A 16,035-nucleotide genomic window follows, 5' to 3' on the forward strand; every position below is an offset into this window, starting at 1 on the left:
GAAAAAAAGGTTACGTTCCTGTTGCCGGCTTCCACAATCACTGCTGCCATTCCTGTCGGGGCTTGAATGTGCTGATAGCCCGGGCAGGAATGGCAGCAGTGTTCGTCTTGCTGAGGTGAAAGGGGGGAGGGAAGAGCAGCGAGTGCGCGACACACGAGTGTGCGCGACACACCGGTTGAGAACCGCTGCTCTAGACACAAAGGAGTCTATAGCGTAGTCATCTGTAGCAAGGATCAGGGCATGGAGAAAGCAGGCGTGGTCAGATGTATGGTCAAGGCACGGAGAAGGCAGGCGTGGTCAAGCATAGCAGTGGTCAAGGCACGGAGAAGGCAGGCGTGGTCAGGCGTAGCGCAGGTCAAGTCACGGAGAAGGCAGGCGAGGTCGGACGTAGCAGAGGTCAGGCTTGGAGAAGGCAGGCAAGGTCGGACGTAGCAGAAGTCGGCACCAGGAGTCAGTCAAAGTACAGACGAGACGAACGAGGACACAGGAACTTGAAGACATTCAGGAACACGGAACGAGGAAGCACGGAGGCAACGAGTACTCAGAACCAGACAGGGAACAGAGGAGACCTGTTGCAAAGGCAACCCTTCAGTGCGAGGCCTGAGTATATATATACTGAAGGATATGATGTCAGCATCCAAGTCCCAGCCAGGTTCCCACTGCGGGCCCTTTAAACGGTTTACTGATGTGTGGTGCTGCTGGCAGCATCTTTCTGCGAACCCCGTGGAGAGGCCCGACGGATGGAGGCATCCTAGCTGGAAATTCCAGGAAGTGAAGCAGGGCTAGAGGCCCACTGCTGCAAGCGACGGGGAGCTGGAACCTGGTGGTTGCTTAGAAAGGTGAGAGGGCCGCACCGCGGGGCTGCCTCGAGCGGCGAGCATAACAGTCGAGCAATGTAGAAGGGATGGTAGCCAGAAGAAATGCAAATAGTATCCAGACTTCACTTACTTGATGACCCAGCAGTCCTTGATAGCCTTGGATTCTGTCCCCATTGGGATGGAGGACCGTTGAGTGGATCAAAAACTGGGCCCAGGCTTATGCTGGACCGGTTGCATTGTCTTGGGTTGATTGAGCTCCCTCTGGTGAGGCCTGACAAGCACCAGTTATTGACGTTGTGCTGGAGGGGCTGGGAGGCAGCACTATTGATAAGGATGGAATGGGCGTCTCTGAAAGTTCAGTCTTTTTTATGAAAAGGAGTGTCTTCAAAATGAAGGCTACACAACAGTCATAGGGAGGGATTGAACGGCCACATTCTGTTCCTTTATTTGAGTGACTGTATCTCTGAGCTTTTTGCCAAAAAGGTTATCCTGCAGACAAGAGAGTTCTGCTAATTTTTTTGTGTATATCTTTCCTGATGCTACTGCCTCAAGCCACGCCATACATTGAGGTCTAATGGAGGCTGCTGAGGTATACAAGACGGAATCCAACAACTCATAGACCAAATGTAGAAGATGTCTTATACATTCCTGTGCATCCAACAGTGGTTGGGGTAATACAGTACAAATGGATTTATTACATATGTCAAAAGCTCAAGGTTATCAATATTGTTTGGTAACTATAGACCGTTTTAGCAAATAGGTTGAAGCCTATTCCACATGCACCAATACATCTGCCACAGTGGCAAATATTTTATTAAAAGAAATATATCCCTAGGTGGAGAGTACCGGAATGATGTGAGAATCAGAATTTCATAATAAGGCGCCGCTTCAGATTGTCCCGGTCCTCCGCTTACACTATTGCCGCCGTTGCTGCTGTGCTCCGAGGGAGTGAAGGCCTGCGCGATCGGCGCCCAGACCCGTCGGGGTAAGGCCTCCTTGTCTCCCCTCCCCCTGCGAGCCCAGACACCGATCGCGCCTCCAGCCAGCCGCGCCGCCCATCCTCGCGGCTCTGGGACCCGCCCACCACCCAGGGGACATCCAATCAGCAGCGGAGAGGGAGGTTTAAATTTTAATACCTGCAGGCGCCGCGCGCCGGCGTCGCGCGCCGAAGGAGCGCGACAAAGGGGCTTGCCCCTTTGTGCGCCCCTTCGTGCAGCCTCTGAGTCTCAAGAAAAAGTAGATAATAGAAAAAAAAAAAAAAAAAAAAAGTAACAGTAAGAAGGATATTCATCTCCTGACCTTAACCTCAGTCATCACCCCCTCTTTCGGCTGAGAATCTCCCGACTACAAAGGGAAAGTACCCGCCCTCCTTTTGACCAGAGACCCTCTCTGAATCACAATCCTCTTTCAGAAACCCATAATCAAACCTCCAGCATCCAGCAATCGGACTTCACTTAACCTCCAGCTCCCTTCACTCGGACTACACTCAATCTCTACCATCCATCACTCGGACTACACTCAATCTCCAGCTTACTTCACTTGGTCCTCTCTCAACCTCAACCTCCAGCATCCATCACTCGGACCCCACCCTTTGTGCAGCCTCTGAGAACAGAACCTGCTTCATTGGCCACGTCTTTCTCCTTTCATATCTTGAAAAGAACTCAGTTTTTCATCCTCAAAATTGTAGGTTTACATAGGCAACAAGATTCAAGACAGCTGAGTTAACATCAACAATCAACATGCTAACTGGTTTCCCAATCCCCTTACATCACCATTTTTGCCATGGTTCATATTCCATTCCAATCATCAGGAAATTACGCAATCATCAAACTAAACCTCTACCACAACATTACAACCGTCAACAAAGGCTAATTCCAATAATGATTTCACCAATCACACAATTCCTGGGCCTTTCTCTTCTATCCCTAACACTTTTCAATGCACAATCGCTTTCGAAAAAAACACACATCTTAAATGATTACCTTACAGAAGTAAACCCTGATATCTGTGCAATCACAGAAACATGGCTTAAACCCACAGATATAGCTCTATTAAACCAACTACCTACTCAACTTTACAATTTTTTCTCCATCCCTAGACTCAAAAGAAAGGGAGGAGGTCTTTTCCTAGCATCCAAGAAAGAGCTAGGTTTAACTTTACAATATTCAAACATCACATCGAACATAGAGTTTGCAGTTTTTAAATCCGAGCATCTACAAATTGGTCTATTCTATGCTCCTCCTGGAACTATAGACTCTGACCCCTCCCCGGTCATTGAACTTACCGCCAAATATTTCAACCCAGATAAACCTGCCATTTTATTGGGAGACTTTAACATACATGTCGACGCTTCACCACAAACAACAAACTGTGTTACCCTACTCTCATCACTCAGCTATATGGGTTTCACACAAATAATAAAAAGCCCAACCCACAAAGCAGGCCACACGTTGGACCTTATTTTCATTAATCAGTGTATCTTGCCCCCGGATTCACCCTCTTGTTTTCCTGTCCCTTGGACGGACCATCAAATTATTAACACGACACTCAAACTCTCAGGACATCCTCCCACTTCATTCCCAAAAACCACTATTCAATTCAGGAAACCCTGTTCCACAGACCTTCTCAGCAACCATCTCTCTAATGAATTATCTCAACTTGATCTCTCCAACGCTTCTACAGCCATATCTTCATGGTGCAACATCACCAATAAAATCGCTGATCTAACCTGTCCTTCAATCACCAAAGTAGTACAACCTTCGCCTGACAACAGGAAACCCTGGTTCACCACTGAACTGAAGCTGCTTAAACAAGAACTAAGAAATAAAGAACACACATGGAGAAAAAACCCATCCCCCACAACATTAGCTGTATACAAAACCACTCTCAATGCCTACAGGATCAACATTCTTAAAACAAAGAGAGATTTTTTCTCTAAAAAAATACATCATTTCATCTTTGATTCGAAAGCACTCTTCTCCTACGTTTCTGCCCTCACTAAACCATCCCCACCTACCATTCCAGATGATCAAGCTCTCAACAAAGCCTCCGAACTAGCTGATTACTTCAAGGAAAAAATTGATAAATTGACTGTCTCTTTCTCTTCATCTAGTTCTTCTACTCCATCTCCACCCAATACTCCACCCAAACTAAATACGACTCTAGAAACTTTCGAAACCACATCAGCTCTTGAGATTGAAAATATTCTCAAGAAAATGAAACCATCCTCTCATCCCTTAGACACAATTCCAAACAACCTCCTCATCGCTATAAGGAATACCATTTCAAAGCCAATTGCCAATATCATTAATTGCTCTCTTTCCCAAGGTCTAGTTCCTGACCAACTTAAACTAGCAATTCTTAAACCTCTTCTTAAAAAACCTAATCTTCCGGCCACAGATCCAGCTAACTTCCGCCCAATAGCCAATTTGCCAATGATCGCCAAAATTATGGAAAAGATAGTCAATAGACAACTATCAGAGTACCTTGAAGAAAACTACATTCTCGCACCTTCCCAGTACGGTTTTCGTAAATCGTTAAGCACTGAATCCCTACTTATCTCTCTCACCGACAATATTCTAACTAATATGGATAAAAAACAACCTCACCTCCTTATTCTTTTAGATCTCTCTGCGGCCTTTGACACTGTCAACCATTCATCCTTATTACAAGGTCTGATAGACATAGGCATTAAGGGAACAGTACTCAGCTGGTTCAAGTCCTTCCTGGTTAATAGACAATTCAAGGTAAAGATAAATAACAAAGAATCACACCCGGTCCCAGCAAATCAAGGAGTCCCTCAAGGTTCCTCCCTCTCTCCAACCCTTTTCAACATTTACCTTCTCCCTCTCTGTCGACTTCTTAAAAATCTAAACCTAACACACTACATTTACGCGGATGACATCCAAATAATCATCCCAATCTCAGAATCCCTTCACAAAACCTTGATTCACTGGAATAATTGCTTGCAACTAATCAATCATCTTCTATCCAGTCTCAGCCTCATTCTCAACAACAACAAAACAGAGATCTTAATTATCAATCATGACGTTAATAACAATCTAATATACCCAGCTGTCCCACTCAATTCTACCACTCCTATAATTAATCATTCACCATATGTACGTGATTTAGGCGTCATGATAGATAATCAGCTTAACTTCAAAAAATTTATAAGCACCACCACTAAAGACTGTTTCTATAAACTTCTTGTCCTGAGAAAATTGAAACCACTTCTCCACTTCAATGATTTTCGGATGGTTCTACAAGCCATTATACTAACAAAAATTGACTATTGCAACTCACTCCTTTTTGGCCTACCAACCTCATCCATCAAACCCCTCCAGATGATTCAAAACTCTGCAGCTAGAATCCTTACCAATACGAATAAAAGAGACCACATAACCCCCATACTAAAACTCCTCCACTGGCTGCCTATTAAGCAAAGGATTCTCTATAAAGTATACACAGCAATTCATAAATCTATTTACAATATATCCCCACTCCACTTAAGCACCCAACTACGTTTTCACTCTTCAACTAGACCTATCAGAGGAGCTTATAAAGGCACACTCTATGTTCCTTCAACAATATCCTTACATCAGAAACGTACCATTTCTTTAGCAGGACCTGTCCAATGGAACATGCTCCCACCAGACATCCGCCTTGAGATCTGCTTTGCTTCCTTCAAAAAGAAAATTAAAACCTGGCTCTTTAGCCAAGCTTTTCCAGAACTTTGATTATTTTTACCTCCAGCTATCAAGATTTTCTCACCATCGCAATCCCTTTTGCAGATCACATTTATCTTAGACAATTACGCCTTATTTTATGATTTGATTTCTCAGAGACTTTGCAAGTTTATCAGTGTTATTATTCGAATCTGTTTTCCAAGTTCTATAACCTTGTTATATGTACCGCCTCTTGGCATAATTTTTATGTTTCAATGTAAACCGATGTGATCTATATTTTAATACAGGAACACCGGTATATAAAAATCTAAAAATAAATAAATAAATAAGGTAATTGAGCAAGTAACTGATGTAAAGGATATGAAACATAGACTACACTGTCCGTACCATACACAGTCATCCGGAGAGGTGAAATGGATGAATCAAACTATTAAATGTAGACTAGGTAAAGCTGTAAATGAAACTGGGTTACCCTGGCCAGAGGTATTTCTAGCAGTTTTACTTAGTATCAAGGGTATAACAGCTCGAGCCACAAATCTAAGTCCATTTGAAGTATTTACTGAATACCCTATGCCAGTACCTCTAGCTCCAGGGATTAATTTAATTGAATGTGATTTATGTTGATTAACTGATTCAATGATCACATATTACAAAATACTAACAAACTATTTCTAGAACATCTCACCAAGTCAAAGAGGTCCTGCTAAATCCCAGAGTGGATATTGCACATGGAATACAATCTGGTGTTATCGTTCTCATTCAAATTTTACTTCGAGAAACAACTCTTGAACCTCAATGGGAAGGGCTTTGTTAAATTCTTCTCACCACATCCACAGCTGTAAAAGTCAAAGGGGTTATGCTGTTGGAGCCAGGTAATGCCGAGCACCACAGGATGAATGGCCTTTGGAATTACGTAGAAGGAGAGGCGTTCCAGATGATGTGGATCGATAGGGCATTCCACCGGGACAATGAGGTGCGTGATCCTTCCCAGAAGGGGGTCCCTGCGGATGGAGGAAAGGGACAGGGGACTCGGACATGGATAGGGAGGGATAAGCAGCTGCTCCATGATGTCCTGCATCAAAAAGTTCCCTCCTGCTCCAGAATCTAATAAGGCTAGATTCGGGAAATCACGTCCCTCCAGGGAGAGTGTCACAGGGAATATTAATGGGGGAACGGGCGTGGTCAAGCCCGGGAGTTTACCGGATGGATGGAACAGTGAGTGATTTGGTGACTGGAGCCTCCACAGTAAAGACAGAGGCCTACCTGATGATGCCTCTGCCGTTCTTCAGGAGACAAGGGCCCTCGACCCAACTGCATGGGCTCCTCAGAAGGTCCTTCCGAGGATGGGGGAGGCTGCGAGGTGAGGGGTGTCGAGAGCGGCTGGAAGCCACCGTATGCCTCCTCAGGCCCTGTAGATCATGTGCCCTCTCTTGCAGCGGCAGTCTATCCTACCAGCCATCTCAATGAGGGCATCCAGGGAGGTGGGGATTTCCTGGGCCGCCAAATCGTCCTTGATTTTCGGGGATAGTCTGTCCAGGAAGATAGATCTAAGGCAGGCCTCTTCCCAATGGAGTTCAGTAGCTAGTGTTCTGAATTCGATGGTGTAGTCCATCAGTGAATGTTCTCCCTGGCGGATATGCAGAAGTTCAGTGCCTGCAGCTGCCAGTCGTCCTGGGTTCTCATACACGGTCCGGAACAAGTCTAGGGACTAGGGAAGATCCTGCAGCATGGGATCAGGGTGCTCCCACAAAGGGGAAGCCCAGACCAGAGCCTTGCCCTCAAGTAAGAACAGGATAAATGTGGTTTTGCACTGATTAAGGAACTCCTGACACTGTCGGAGGTCACCAGCATAGCGAGGAGGAGCAGGCAGCGGAATGAAGATGGTAGCACCATCAGATGGCTCGGTGTGGATGGAGGTGCTGCAGTTGTTGCGACCACAGAGTCTAGGTGAGCATTGAGGCATTACATGGAGGCTACCAGTGTCTCCAGGACTCTCTGCTGTTCTAAGATCTTCTGAGCCAAGCCTGGAATGGCTTGCAGGGCGGAGGCCTCCGCTGGATCCATGGCCTTGGCTTACTGTTCCGGGTTGTGGACCCCTGGGCCGAGGGGGAGTTGGCACCACCTTAGCCCCACAGGTCCACACCATCGGCAGGCGAGGCCATAGAGGAGCAGAGACCCCGCTGGAGCTTCACCACTACCAGCCAACTATCCCCTCAGGTTGAGCCCTTGTGTGCAGGGGCCGGCTGGTTATGTGGAGTCTCTGGAAGTCCCGGTGGAGTGGTGACGCTAGCCAGAGCCAGGTGTGGGGTCCAGACACAGGAAAGGGAAGGAATTCAAGCAAGGGTAAATGCTGGTGGCGAATCTCGTGGTCGGTATATAGGCTATGGTTGTGGCAGGCGGTGAATCTCATGACGGTTATCCAAGCTGTGGTCATGGCAGACGCTGAATCTCATAGTCGTATCCAGGCGAAGGTCAGGGTCCAAAGGCCGTCCAATCAGAAAACGGGGCTCGGTAATACCCTCCAGGGAGGAACAAGAGGAAAAGCCAAGAAGCCAAGGCAAAGTCTGCAGGCCAGACCTTGCCTTAAATAGAAAAAGGTGCTGGTTAGCTGAAGGGAGGGGCCGTGGCAATTTCCTGCCACGGTCCCTTTAAATCACAGGAGGTGGTGCGTGCAAGTGCCTAAGGGGATTGTGGAGAGGGAGGAGCCCGAGGCCGTGAATTGGGAGACAGCAGAGCAGGGGGGCCGGCCGTGACTGCATGGCGAGGTGTCAGAAAATATGTTATTAAATATGAAAATGTGTAGTCAGTAAACATTAAATTAGTATTGAAATATATAAGCATTGATTCTCTTATGCCTTTCTTAGGCCCAGCATTAGACAGGGGCCTCTTTAGGGGGGGGGGGGGGGCGATGCTTTCCAAGTATGAACACCTGTGACCTGGAGGAGCTTACAGAGGAAATGCAGAAACCATCTTGTTATCTTTGCACTTAATTAGGAAAAAGCAGGAGCTTTCCCTGCCTGCCTCTGTCTGGGGGAAGCAGGAAAGGCAAATTTTAATGAACTTTGGAAACTTTCTAGCTTCAGACTCCTCTGTTTTAGGAAGGGGGGGGGGGGAAATGTGCTCTCTTTTGAAAGAGAAGGAGCAGGCTAGCCCCAACCTGGCTTTTGTGTTATTTAAATGACTGTTAACAAAGAGAAAGCAGACTGCAGGTGGAACTTATAACTGACCGAAGGAAATCTGGTGAGCAATATACATTTTCTGCATAATGAGAACCCTTTTAAGCTAAGTACTATTATTTCTAGCTAGTATTAACAAGATATGTATTAGAAATGCTTTGATTTTACAAAAGAAATGTCTTTGGTAGATGTCTATTTGATTTCTATAGTCTCTGTTACAGTTGTTTCAGTACTTACACTAATAGTTATGCACTGCCTAATTAGATTGAAATTTGAGCTCTGCTCCACCCCATAAAGTTATTTAGAGGTTTTTAAAGTTAAGATTGATATTTCTTTTTATCTGGAATAAAGAGAAATTATTTTTAAATACATTCATTCTGGTTTATTTCTCTGCATGTTACTTTATTTATCTGGTGCACTTCTCTAAAGTTAGGATCCACATTCCTGTATAAATAATAAACTTCTGTCTAAAGAGCAGAATGGTTAAATTGAATCAGGTAAGGTTGGAGCAGAGCAGGACCGTGCCTTATTCTTTTGACAGGGGAGCCCGAGAGGGTCCGCGTCGACAGCAGCTCCCTGCCGCCGCCAGAGTACCAGGGCCCACCTGAGCCACGGGTAAGTGTGAGAGGCCGGTTTGGGGGGGGGGGGTGTTTGCGACCGGCAAACGCAGCACATATTGATGTATGTTTAATCCTGGCAGCCTGAGACAGGAGAACTTGAGTTGCCAGCCTATAGTTCTGCTGCCAGGCAGGTTTTCCCTCTGTGCATCAAGGGGACCTAACTTAGCCCCTTCCATAGGCCCTCCCAGCCACTGTCAACCACCCAATGGTTCCCCTTGTAAAATATTTCTTCCTCTATGCCACCCCTCCCCTATCTATCGTCTCATATTCACAAGTTAAATGTTCTCTCTAAATTACTTTGTAAATTAACCTTCAAAGCTATTATGTACATTTAGCTTCCTAACATTAGCATTTAAGTTACTATGTTACAATATAAAATAAGCAGCCTTTGCATTATTTGTGTTCAGTTACCTGTAAACCGAGGTGATATCTTGATCAAATGTTGGTATATAAAAACTAACAAATAAATAAGTAACTCAGATATCTGAGTTACTTATTTAAAAAAAAAAACAAAAACAAAAAACAAACAAACAAAAAAATAAAAACAGGGGTGGGTAAGAGTATGGGGTAAGGGTGTGGCCTGCTTGTTACAGCGGTTGCTACCCCTAATTGAGCTGGACGTTCACTTGGATGCAGATACGGCGCTGCTCTCTAAATTGGTGGTGGGGTGGAGGGGAATTAGGGCTGGAGGGTACTGGAAGCCAATAGTAACAGATGGGAGAGAAAAAAAGGGGAAAAAAATGGATAAAGTGTGTAGCTTGCTGGGCAGACTGGATGGGCCGTTTGGTCTTCTTCTGCCGTCATTTCTATGTTTCTATGTTTCTAATTGTGTCCTATCATGAATATGTTTGTTCTTCTGGGTTTTTTCCTGGCCTCTTTCTGCCAGTACTCCTTGTTCGGGTTGTGTCTCCATTCTATTTTCTGGTGTGCTGGTTATCTTCCTTAGCCTCACTCTAGTTTGGCATCCCCCTTTCCCTTCAGAGTTTCCACTGTGGTTGTCAGCTGTTCCTGGATCTGCCCTGAAGGTAAAAACATCGGGAGCCAAGGATATCCCAGGCATCCGAAAGGAAGGAGACATTTCAGGTTCGGCTCCACAAATTCCTTGGAGTCTTTTCCCCTGGGGTGGGTCCCTGAAGTTCCCATCGCCAAGATGTCTTAATTTTCTTTTGGGGGGGGGGAGGGGAAGGGGGACTTTACCTACTGCCATGACATTATATTGTTTTGTCATGCCAGTTGAGAGTGGGTTGGAAGGGGGAGGTTCTGAATGAGCCTGGCTGAATCCTAATTTAAGCACCTGCATAATAAGGCAAACCCCTTCTTCCTCTTTCCTTATCCTTCTCATTTTGCTTTGTTCTGGGGTTCCTGGGCTAGTAACCCCTTCTTGAGGTTCCCCTTGTGATTTTCTAATTTGGGGTTCTGTTGTATAATCTCTTGATTCAGCGAGGAACTCTCTAACCTCTAAAACGCTATTCTCCGAGGATACCTCTAGATTACTGAGGCTTTCCTCTTCTCCTGAAGAAGGGTGAGACAGCTGGATATCTTCAGGGTTGTCAGTCTTAACTCCTCTCTCATTCTCCACTGCGTCTTCTAGTGCTGTGGAGAGGTCATTGGAAAGAATGGGAGGAGGTGGTGTCGCCACTCTGTGAGCTAGAAGTGGTCGCCTCCACTTCTTGTTGACTGACGGTTTCTAAGTTGTTTTTTCCTGAAGTTCTAGTGTTTGTAAAAAATCTTCACTTTGGGGATCAGGCACAGCCACATTGTGACTTCCTGAGGTATCCCTAATTTCCTCTTCTCCTCCTTCCTGGAGTGTGTGGGTCTCTAACCCTCATTCTTCCCAGGGCTTTCTCCCTTTTCTGTCTTTAGCTTCCTGCCATCAGACTAACAAAAATCAGAAGAGGGCCAGGTTTTCCTTTAAAGGCCTGGACTGGTGGTGCTACACCTTGTTGGAAGGTTTTGACTGTCCTAGTGATTTCTTTCCACTCTTCTTCAATTTGCCTGTAAGGCTTAAGGAAGGAAAGAGTTCCTTCACCCAGAACCTTTAGCTGCTGGCCATGTTATTATTTATTTTCTGACATTCGATCTGAGATATCACATTGGTTTACATTCAGGTACTGGAGGTATTTCTCTATCCCCAGAGGGCTTACAATCTAAGTTTTGTACCTGAGGCAATGGAGGGTAAAGTGACTTGCCCAAGGTCACAAGCAGTGACAGCAGGACTTGAACGCTGGTCTCCTGGTTCATAGCACATGGCTCTAACCACTAGGCTATTCCTCCTCCCCCATGTTTGGGGCGTGGGACTCTAGTTTGCCCCTTCATTAGTTTGTGAAGGGGGCTGAGGCACTATTGCCTGTGCCTCCTTTTTTTTCCATCTTTGGTATTTCCTTTCAATTTAGAAAGTATTTTTCTTGCTTCAAAATAACCTAGTTTTGCAGCCTAACAAAAGCCAAGCTCTGAAGGAACTTTAAAGGGATAAAGCAAACACAAAATGGGGGTTAAAAGAATGAGGAAGGAATCAAAAAACAAAACCAGGACAAGGATTACCGCTCCTAAACAAAGCCCTTGGCTTTTGCTGTTACTCTCCCCAGATTTGAGCCCCACCTGCAGCTCAAAAAAAGTAAATTCAACCCCTTACGTTCAGTTGTTTGAGAACTGCAGGAACTTTGCAGGTGAAAATGGTTTTCCGAGCAGAGCAGCAGCAAAAGCAGGGAGGGGCAGGAAAGGGAAGGAGGTTTGGTGGAGGGAAAGGCGAGCTGCTTTGCCAGGCAAGGGGGTCCAGCAAACTCCCTCTCTCAATTCCTGGAACACAGCATAGCCCTCAGCTCCCAGGGCCTCCACGGATTTCTGCAGCTATAGCCATCTGCAACTATGGCCCTTTAAATGTCTGGTTTTAGCGCATTAATATCGTCTTGACTGCCCGTATATAAAGAGCATTTAAAGAGCCTACAGAATTTCTGTAGGCTCTTTAAATGTCTGGTTTTAGCGCATTAATATCGTCTTGACTGCCCGCATATAACCCACATATACACCTTGCAGCATCTTTATTTGAGACCTCGGTCTGACTTCAGTTGTTTGTTGCCTCCCGCGATGTCCCTGGGGAGACAAAACCCTGGGGAGACAAATCCCGCCTGGGACTCCTTGCTTTAAAGCTTTCTTATTAAGATAATCATTGCTTCGCCGCAACTTGAGCTGCTGATTTATTCTTCCTAAGAATTTTTGGAATTGGTCCCCCTGACGCAGCCTGCCGCGAAACACGGTCGTGTCGGGGCTTCGTATGATTACTTGCCTTGTACTCCACAATTTAAGTTCTGTGCACTATTGTTGAGTGCACAAATTAAAATATTAGTGTTCTGGTTAAAGTGGTATTGTCCAGTTTAATTGTTTGCTGCACATTATTCTGCTGTGATTTAATTAAATGTGTGCCTTTTACTCCGCCCCTTCTATATATGTATGTAATGACAGGAGGGTGTGTGTATAAGACTGTGTGTGTATGGGGAAGTATATAGGTGAGTGTGTATTACAAAGGCTTTAGTTGTAATAGAGAGCAAAACTGCATGAGAGGCTGGAGTGTTTATGAGGATAGTTGAAATACATTTTCTAAAAAATATTTTATAAAACAAAGTATATTAAAGGGGTGTTTCAAAGCCAAGTAATGAGTGGATCGACAACTGACAGTAATCTGTAACCTCCATCTCCCCCTGCCTCCCCTCCCAAAGCATGAAGTTTAATGGGGTGTCCAGTCATGGTCCGTAGAAAAGTTGGCCACCCTACTGGATAACTCCTAATCTTGCATTAATTCACAGGCACACATAGCAAATGAAGGAGAGTTTATTTGTTGATTTATCCTTCATGCATGTACATTAAGTAGTATCATAACTGGCCAGGTCACCTGCCCGAGCATAGGACGCGCAAAGGATGGTCTAGGATGCCCTCCCACCAGCCACCATAATCGCATAGCTGCAAGGGCGACGGTCAGCTGTGTCTGCGTGCGCACAAGCATCTTGGAACGCACAGATTTCCCCGTCGCTGACGCAGTGACGTCACCCCCTCTCTCGCTTTGCTCCGTTTCCAGCAGCCGATGATTCACATAGCGGCAACGCTGAGACTGCCCCAATTTTCTTTTTTCCGTCAGCTGATAGAATCGCCATGGTAACGTCGCAACAACGCCTCTATTCTACCCCTGCATCCGGTAACTGGCTGAAATAACAGTGGCAGCAGGTGTTGGGGAGGGTAATGGATGTCACGTGGTTTGTGAGTGCTTCCGAATGGCGCATTGGCTGCTGGGAGTCGGCGCTTCCGGGGGTGGGGACAGAAGATGGAGGCTGTGCTGAGCGAGGTAGTGGCGGTGGAGGATCTGCTGGTGAGTGTATAAAAAGCAGTAGTGTTGCGCCCAAGGGAGGAAGATTGTTCAAAGTCGTGATTGCTTGTTAACATCTGCAACTGATAAATATTTGTCATAACTTTCCCCTAGCCCTTGATTCCCATCCGCTTACCTTTATGAGATAGCTCCCTGTTTGCAGGGGGAGGCTGGCTTAGTCCTGGTTTTGCTCTTGATGTAGGTTTTATTTCTTTAGAATAGGGATTACATGTCACTGTATGTAATAGGTGGAAAACCAGGATCAGCTATGTAGGTCTTATTTCTTTAGAACAGCGATTACATGTCATTGTATGCAATAGGAAAACCAGGATCGGTTTAGTTTATTCCTACAGACATGGAGCTGGACTATAACCCAATCCACCGGCTTGCTGTCCAGTTTTGCGCCGATACATCTATTGTTTGGGCAGTTTGTTTACAAGTTACGAACATCCGGTTGAGCTGAGCTTGCAGCTTCCACCTTTCCATGTCCCGAAACGATTGTGGGAGCGGAGAAAAAGTGAGATTCCTACAAAATCTATGGACCCTGGGTAGAGGGCCTGCCACAAAAGTCTTTTCTCAACTTCTGCCTTCTCAGCGCTGCTCCTATTCGTCTTCTCACACGTTTCTCTTGCCATCATCTTTGATGCTCGCCCATTTCTCTTGCCTGAGCACTATGCATTTCAAAGTGGAACCCTGAACTGTGTGGGAGAGGCACCACCAGGAGGAGCTTTTGAAGAAGGTTTGGAGTACAGAGCTGCTGGGGAGGGGAGGAGGGTAAACGTTGACTGATTAGATGAGGGAGGAGGAAGAAATGGTGATTCAGAGTAAGAGGGGCCTGGGGAAAATTAGAGGATCAGGCAGAGAAAAGGTTTAAGGACACACAGTCCAGTTGAGGGGAGGACACTTGAATGAGGTCTGCTGGTATTTGACCTATGGGGAGAGGGAAAGAATGTCAAATTATGGGGGAGTTACAGAGTCCTGAGGAAGTGAAGGAGCTTAGATTCAGATGGGGCAAAACTGAGAGCAAGTAAAGGAATGTTGGGGTAAAAGGACAACAGGTGATTGAGCTGATGGTGGAGGGACAGAAAACTACAATGAGGTGATGAGAATGGAAGGAGAAGATTTGGAGGGAAGGGTAGAGTTGGAAAGTGAAAAGGTAAACATTGGGAAGAGGCAGACTCGGTGAGAGGAGTGAAGAGAGGATTTGGAAGGAGGGGATTGTTTCTAGTTATGGTATGTGAAAGAGGTGGTAGTCCTAATAAGAACATAAGAAATTGCCATGCTGGGTCAGTCCAAGGGTCCATCAAGCCCAGCATCCTGTTTCCAACAGAGGCCAAAACCAGGCCACAAGAACCTGGCAATTACCCAAACACTAAGAAGATCCCATGCTACTGATGCACTTAATAGCACTGGCTATTCCCTAAGTAAACTTGATTAATAGCCATTAATGGACTTCTCCTCCAAGAACTTATCCAAACCTTTTTTGAACCCAGCTACATTAACTGCACTAACCACTTTTTTTTTTCATACTCTTTTTTTTTTATCCCAAAACCTCTCTTGACTCCAGTCCATTTTCCACATTTCTCTGTCTATTCTCAGCCTATTCTTCCACACCCTTTCCTCAACACCTACCCTATCCTCAGTGCTTTGCTTGCAGTTGTGTATAAAATATTTTTTACTTCAGAAAGTTGTAGGAAATTAAAATATAGAAACAGATACACAAGGACTACAAGGCTCAACTAATTTTCCCATCCTCTTTATCCAGCTAAACTAGTCCAGACATATGAATTATGCTCACCAACCATGAGATGGAGACAGAGAACAAAAGTTTTATGACATCAACCCTAATAGGGTCTCATGCTGCCCTCAGCCTGACAATATTTTCTGTCTCAAACAGATGGTAGGCAAACATCCTATTCTGTGTCTGAATCTGGTTTTAGGCTAGGAGAAGAAACTGATAGATAAGGACATTCCTGGGGTGATGCCCTCTCTCATCTGCTCCTGAGGTGAAAGTTGTGTGCTTCCTTTGCCAGGGGCTGCATTTTGGAACAGATTTTCTAACTTCGGTTGTGAAATTGCTCTTTTCTACTTATTTTTCTTTTTCTTCTTCTCCTTTGGATCTCTTATTCCACAGCCTCTCCTTCCTGCAAGAAAGAAAAGAATAGGATTTTTGGGTTCTTTATTTCTATTTTGGTTCCTTGTGCAAATTACTAAAGTTAAATAAAAAAGATGGACTATGAATTGTTTTTCAAGGAATTTGCTAGAGGTGAAGCAAAGCTTTGGGAGCTCTTGTAGAGCACAGGAAAAAGATCCTGCTATGCACCCTGTGTGGAGCATGGTGAGAAATACATTTTGTGAAAGTTGAGTGGGAGAGACTCG

General features: G+C 45.3%; 1 protein-coding gene across 2 annotated transcripts in view; it reads left to right on the forward strand.

The window, feature by feature from the left end:
• Positions 1 to 13,518: 13,518 nt before the first annotated feature.
• FIS1 (fission, mitochondrial 1) overlaps positions 13,519 to 16,035 on the forward strand; it is an 88,285-nt gene continuing 85,768 nt past the window's right edge. The window contains exon 1 of one of the 2 annotated variants that reach the window (XM_029580348.1): positions 13,519 to 13,659. In XM_029580348.1, coding sequence (XP_029436208.1) covers positions 13,615 to 13,659 — 45 coding nt within the window. In that variant the 5' untranslated portion in view covers positions 13,519 to 13,614. The remainder of the gene's footprint in view (positions 13,660 to 16,035) is intronic. The other variant, XM_029580349.1, reaches the window with a different exon arrangement.

This window comes from Rhinatrema bivittatum, chromosome 16 (assembly GCF_901001135.1).
Source record: "Rhinatrema bivittatum chromosome 16, aRhiBiv1.1, whole genome shotgun sequence".
Lineage (NCBI taxonomy): Eukaryota > Metazoa > Chordata > Amphibia > Gymnophiona > Rhinatrematidae > Rhinatrema > Rhinatrema bivittatum.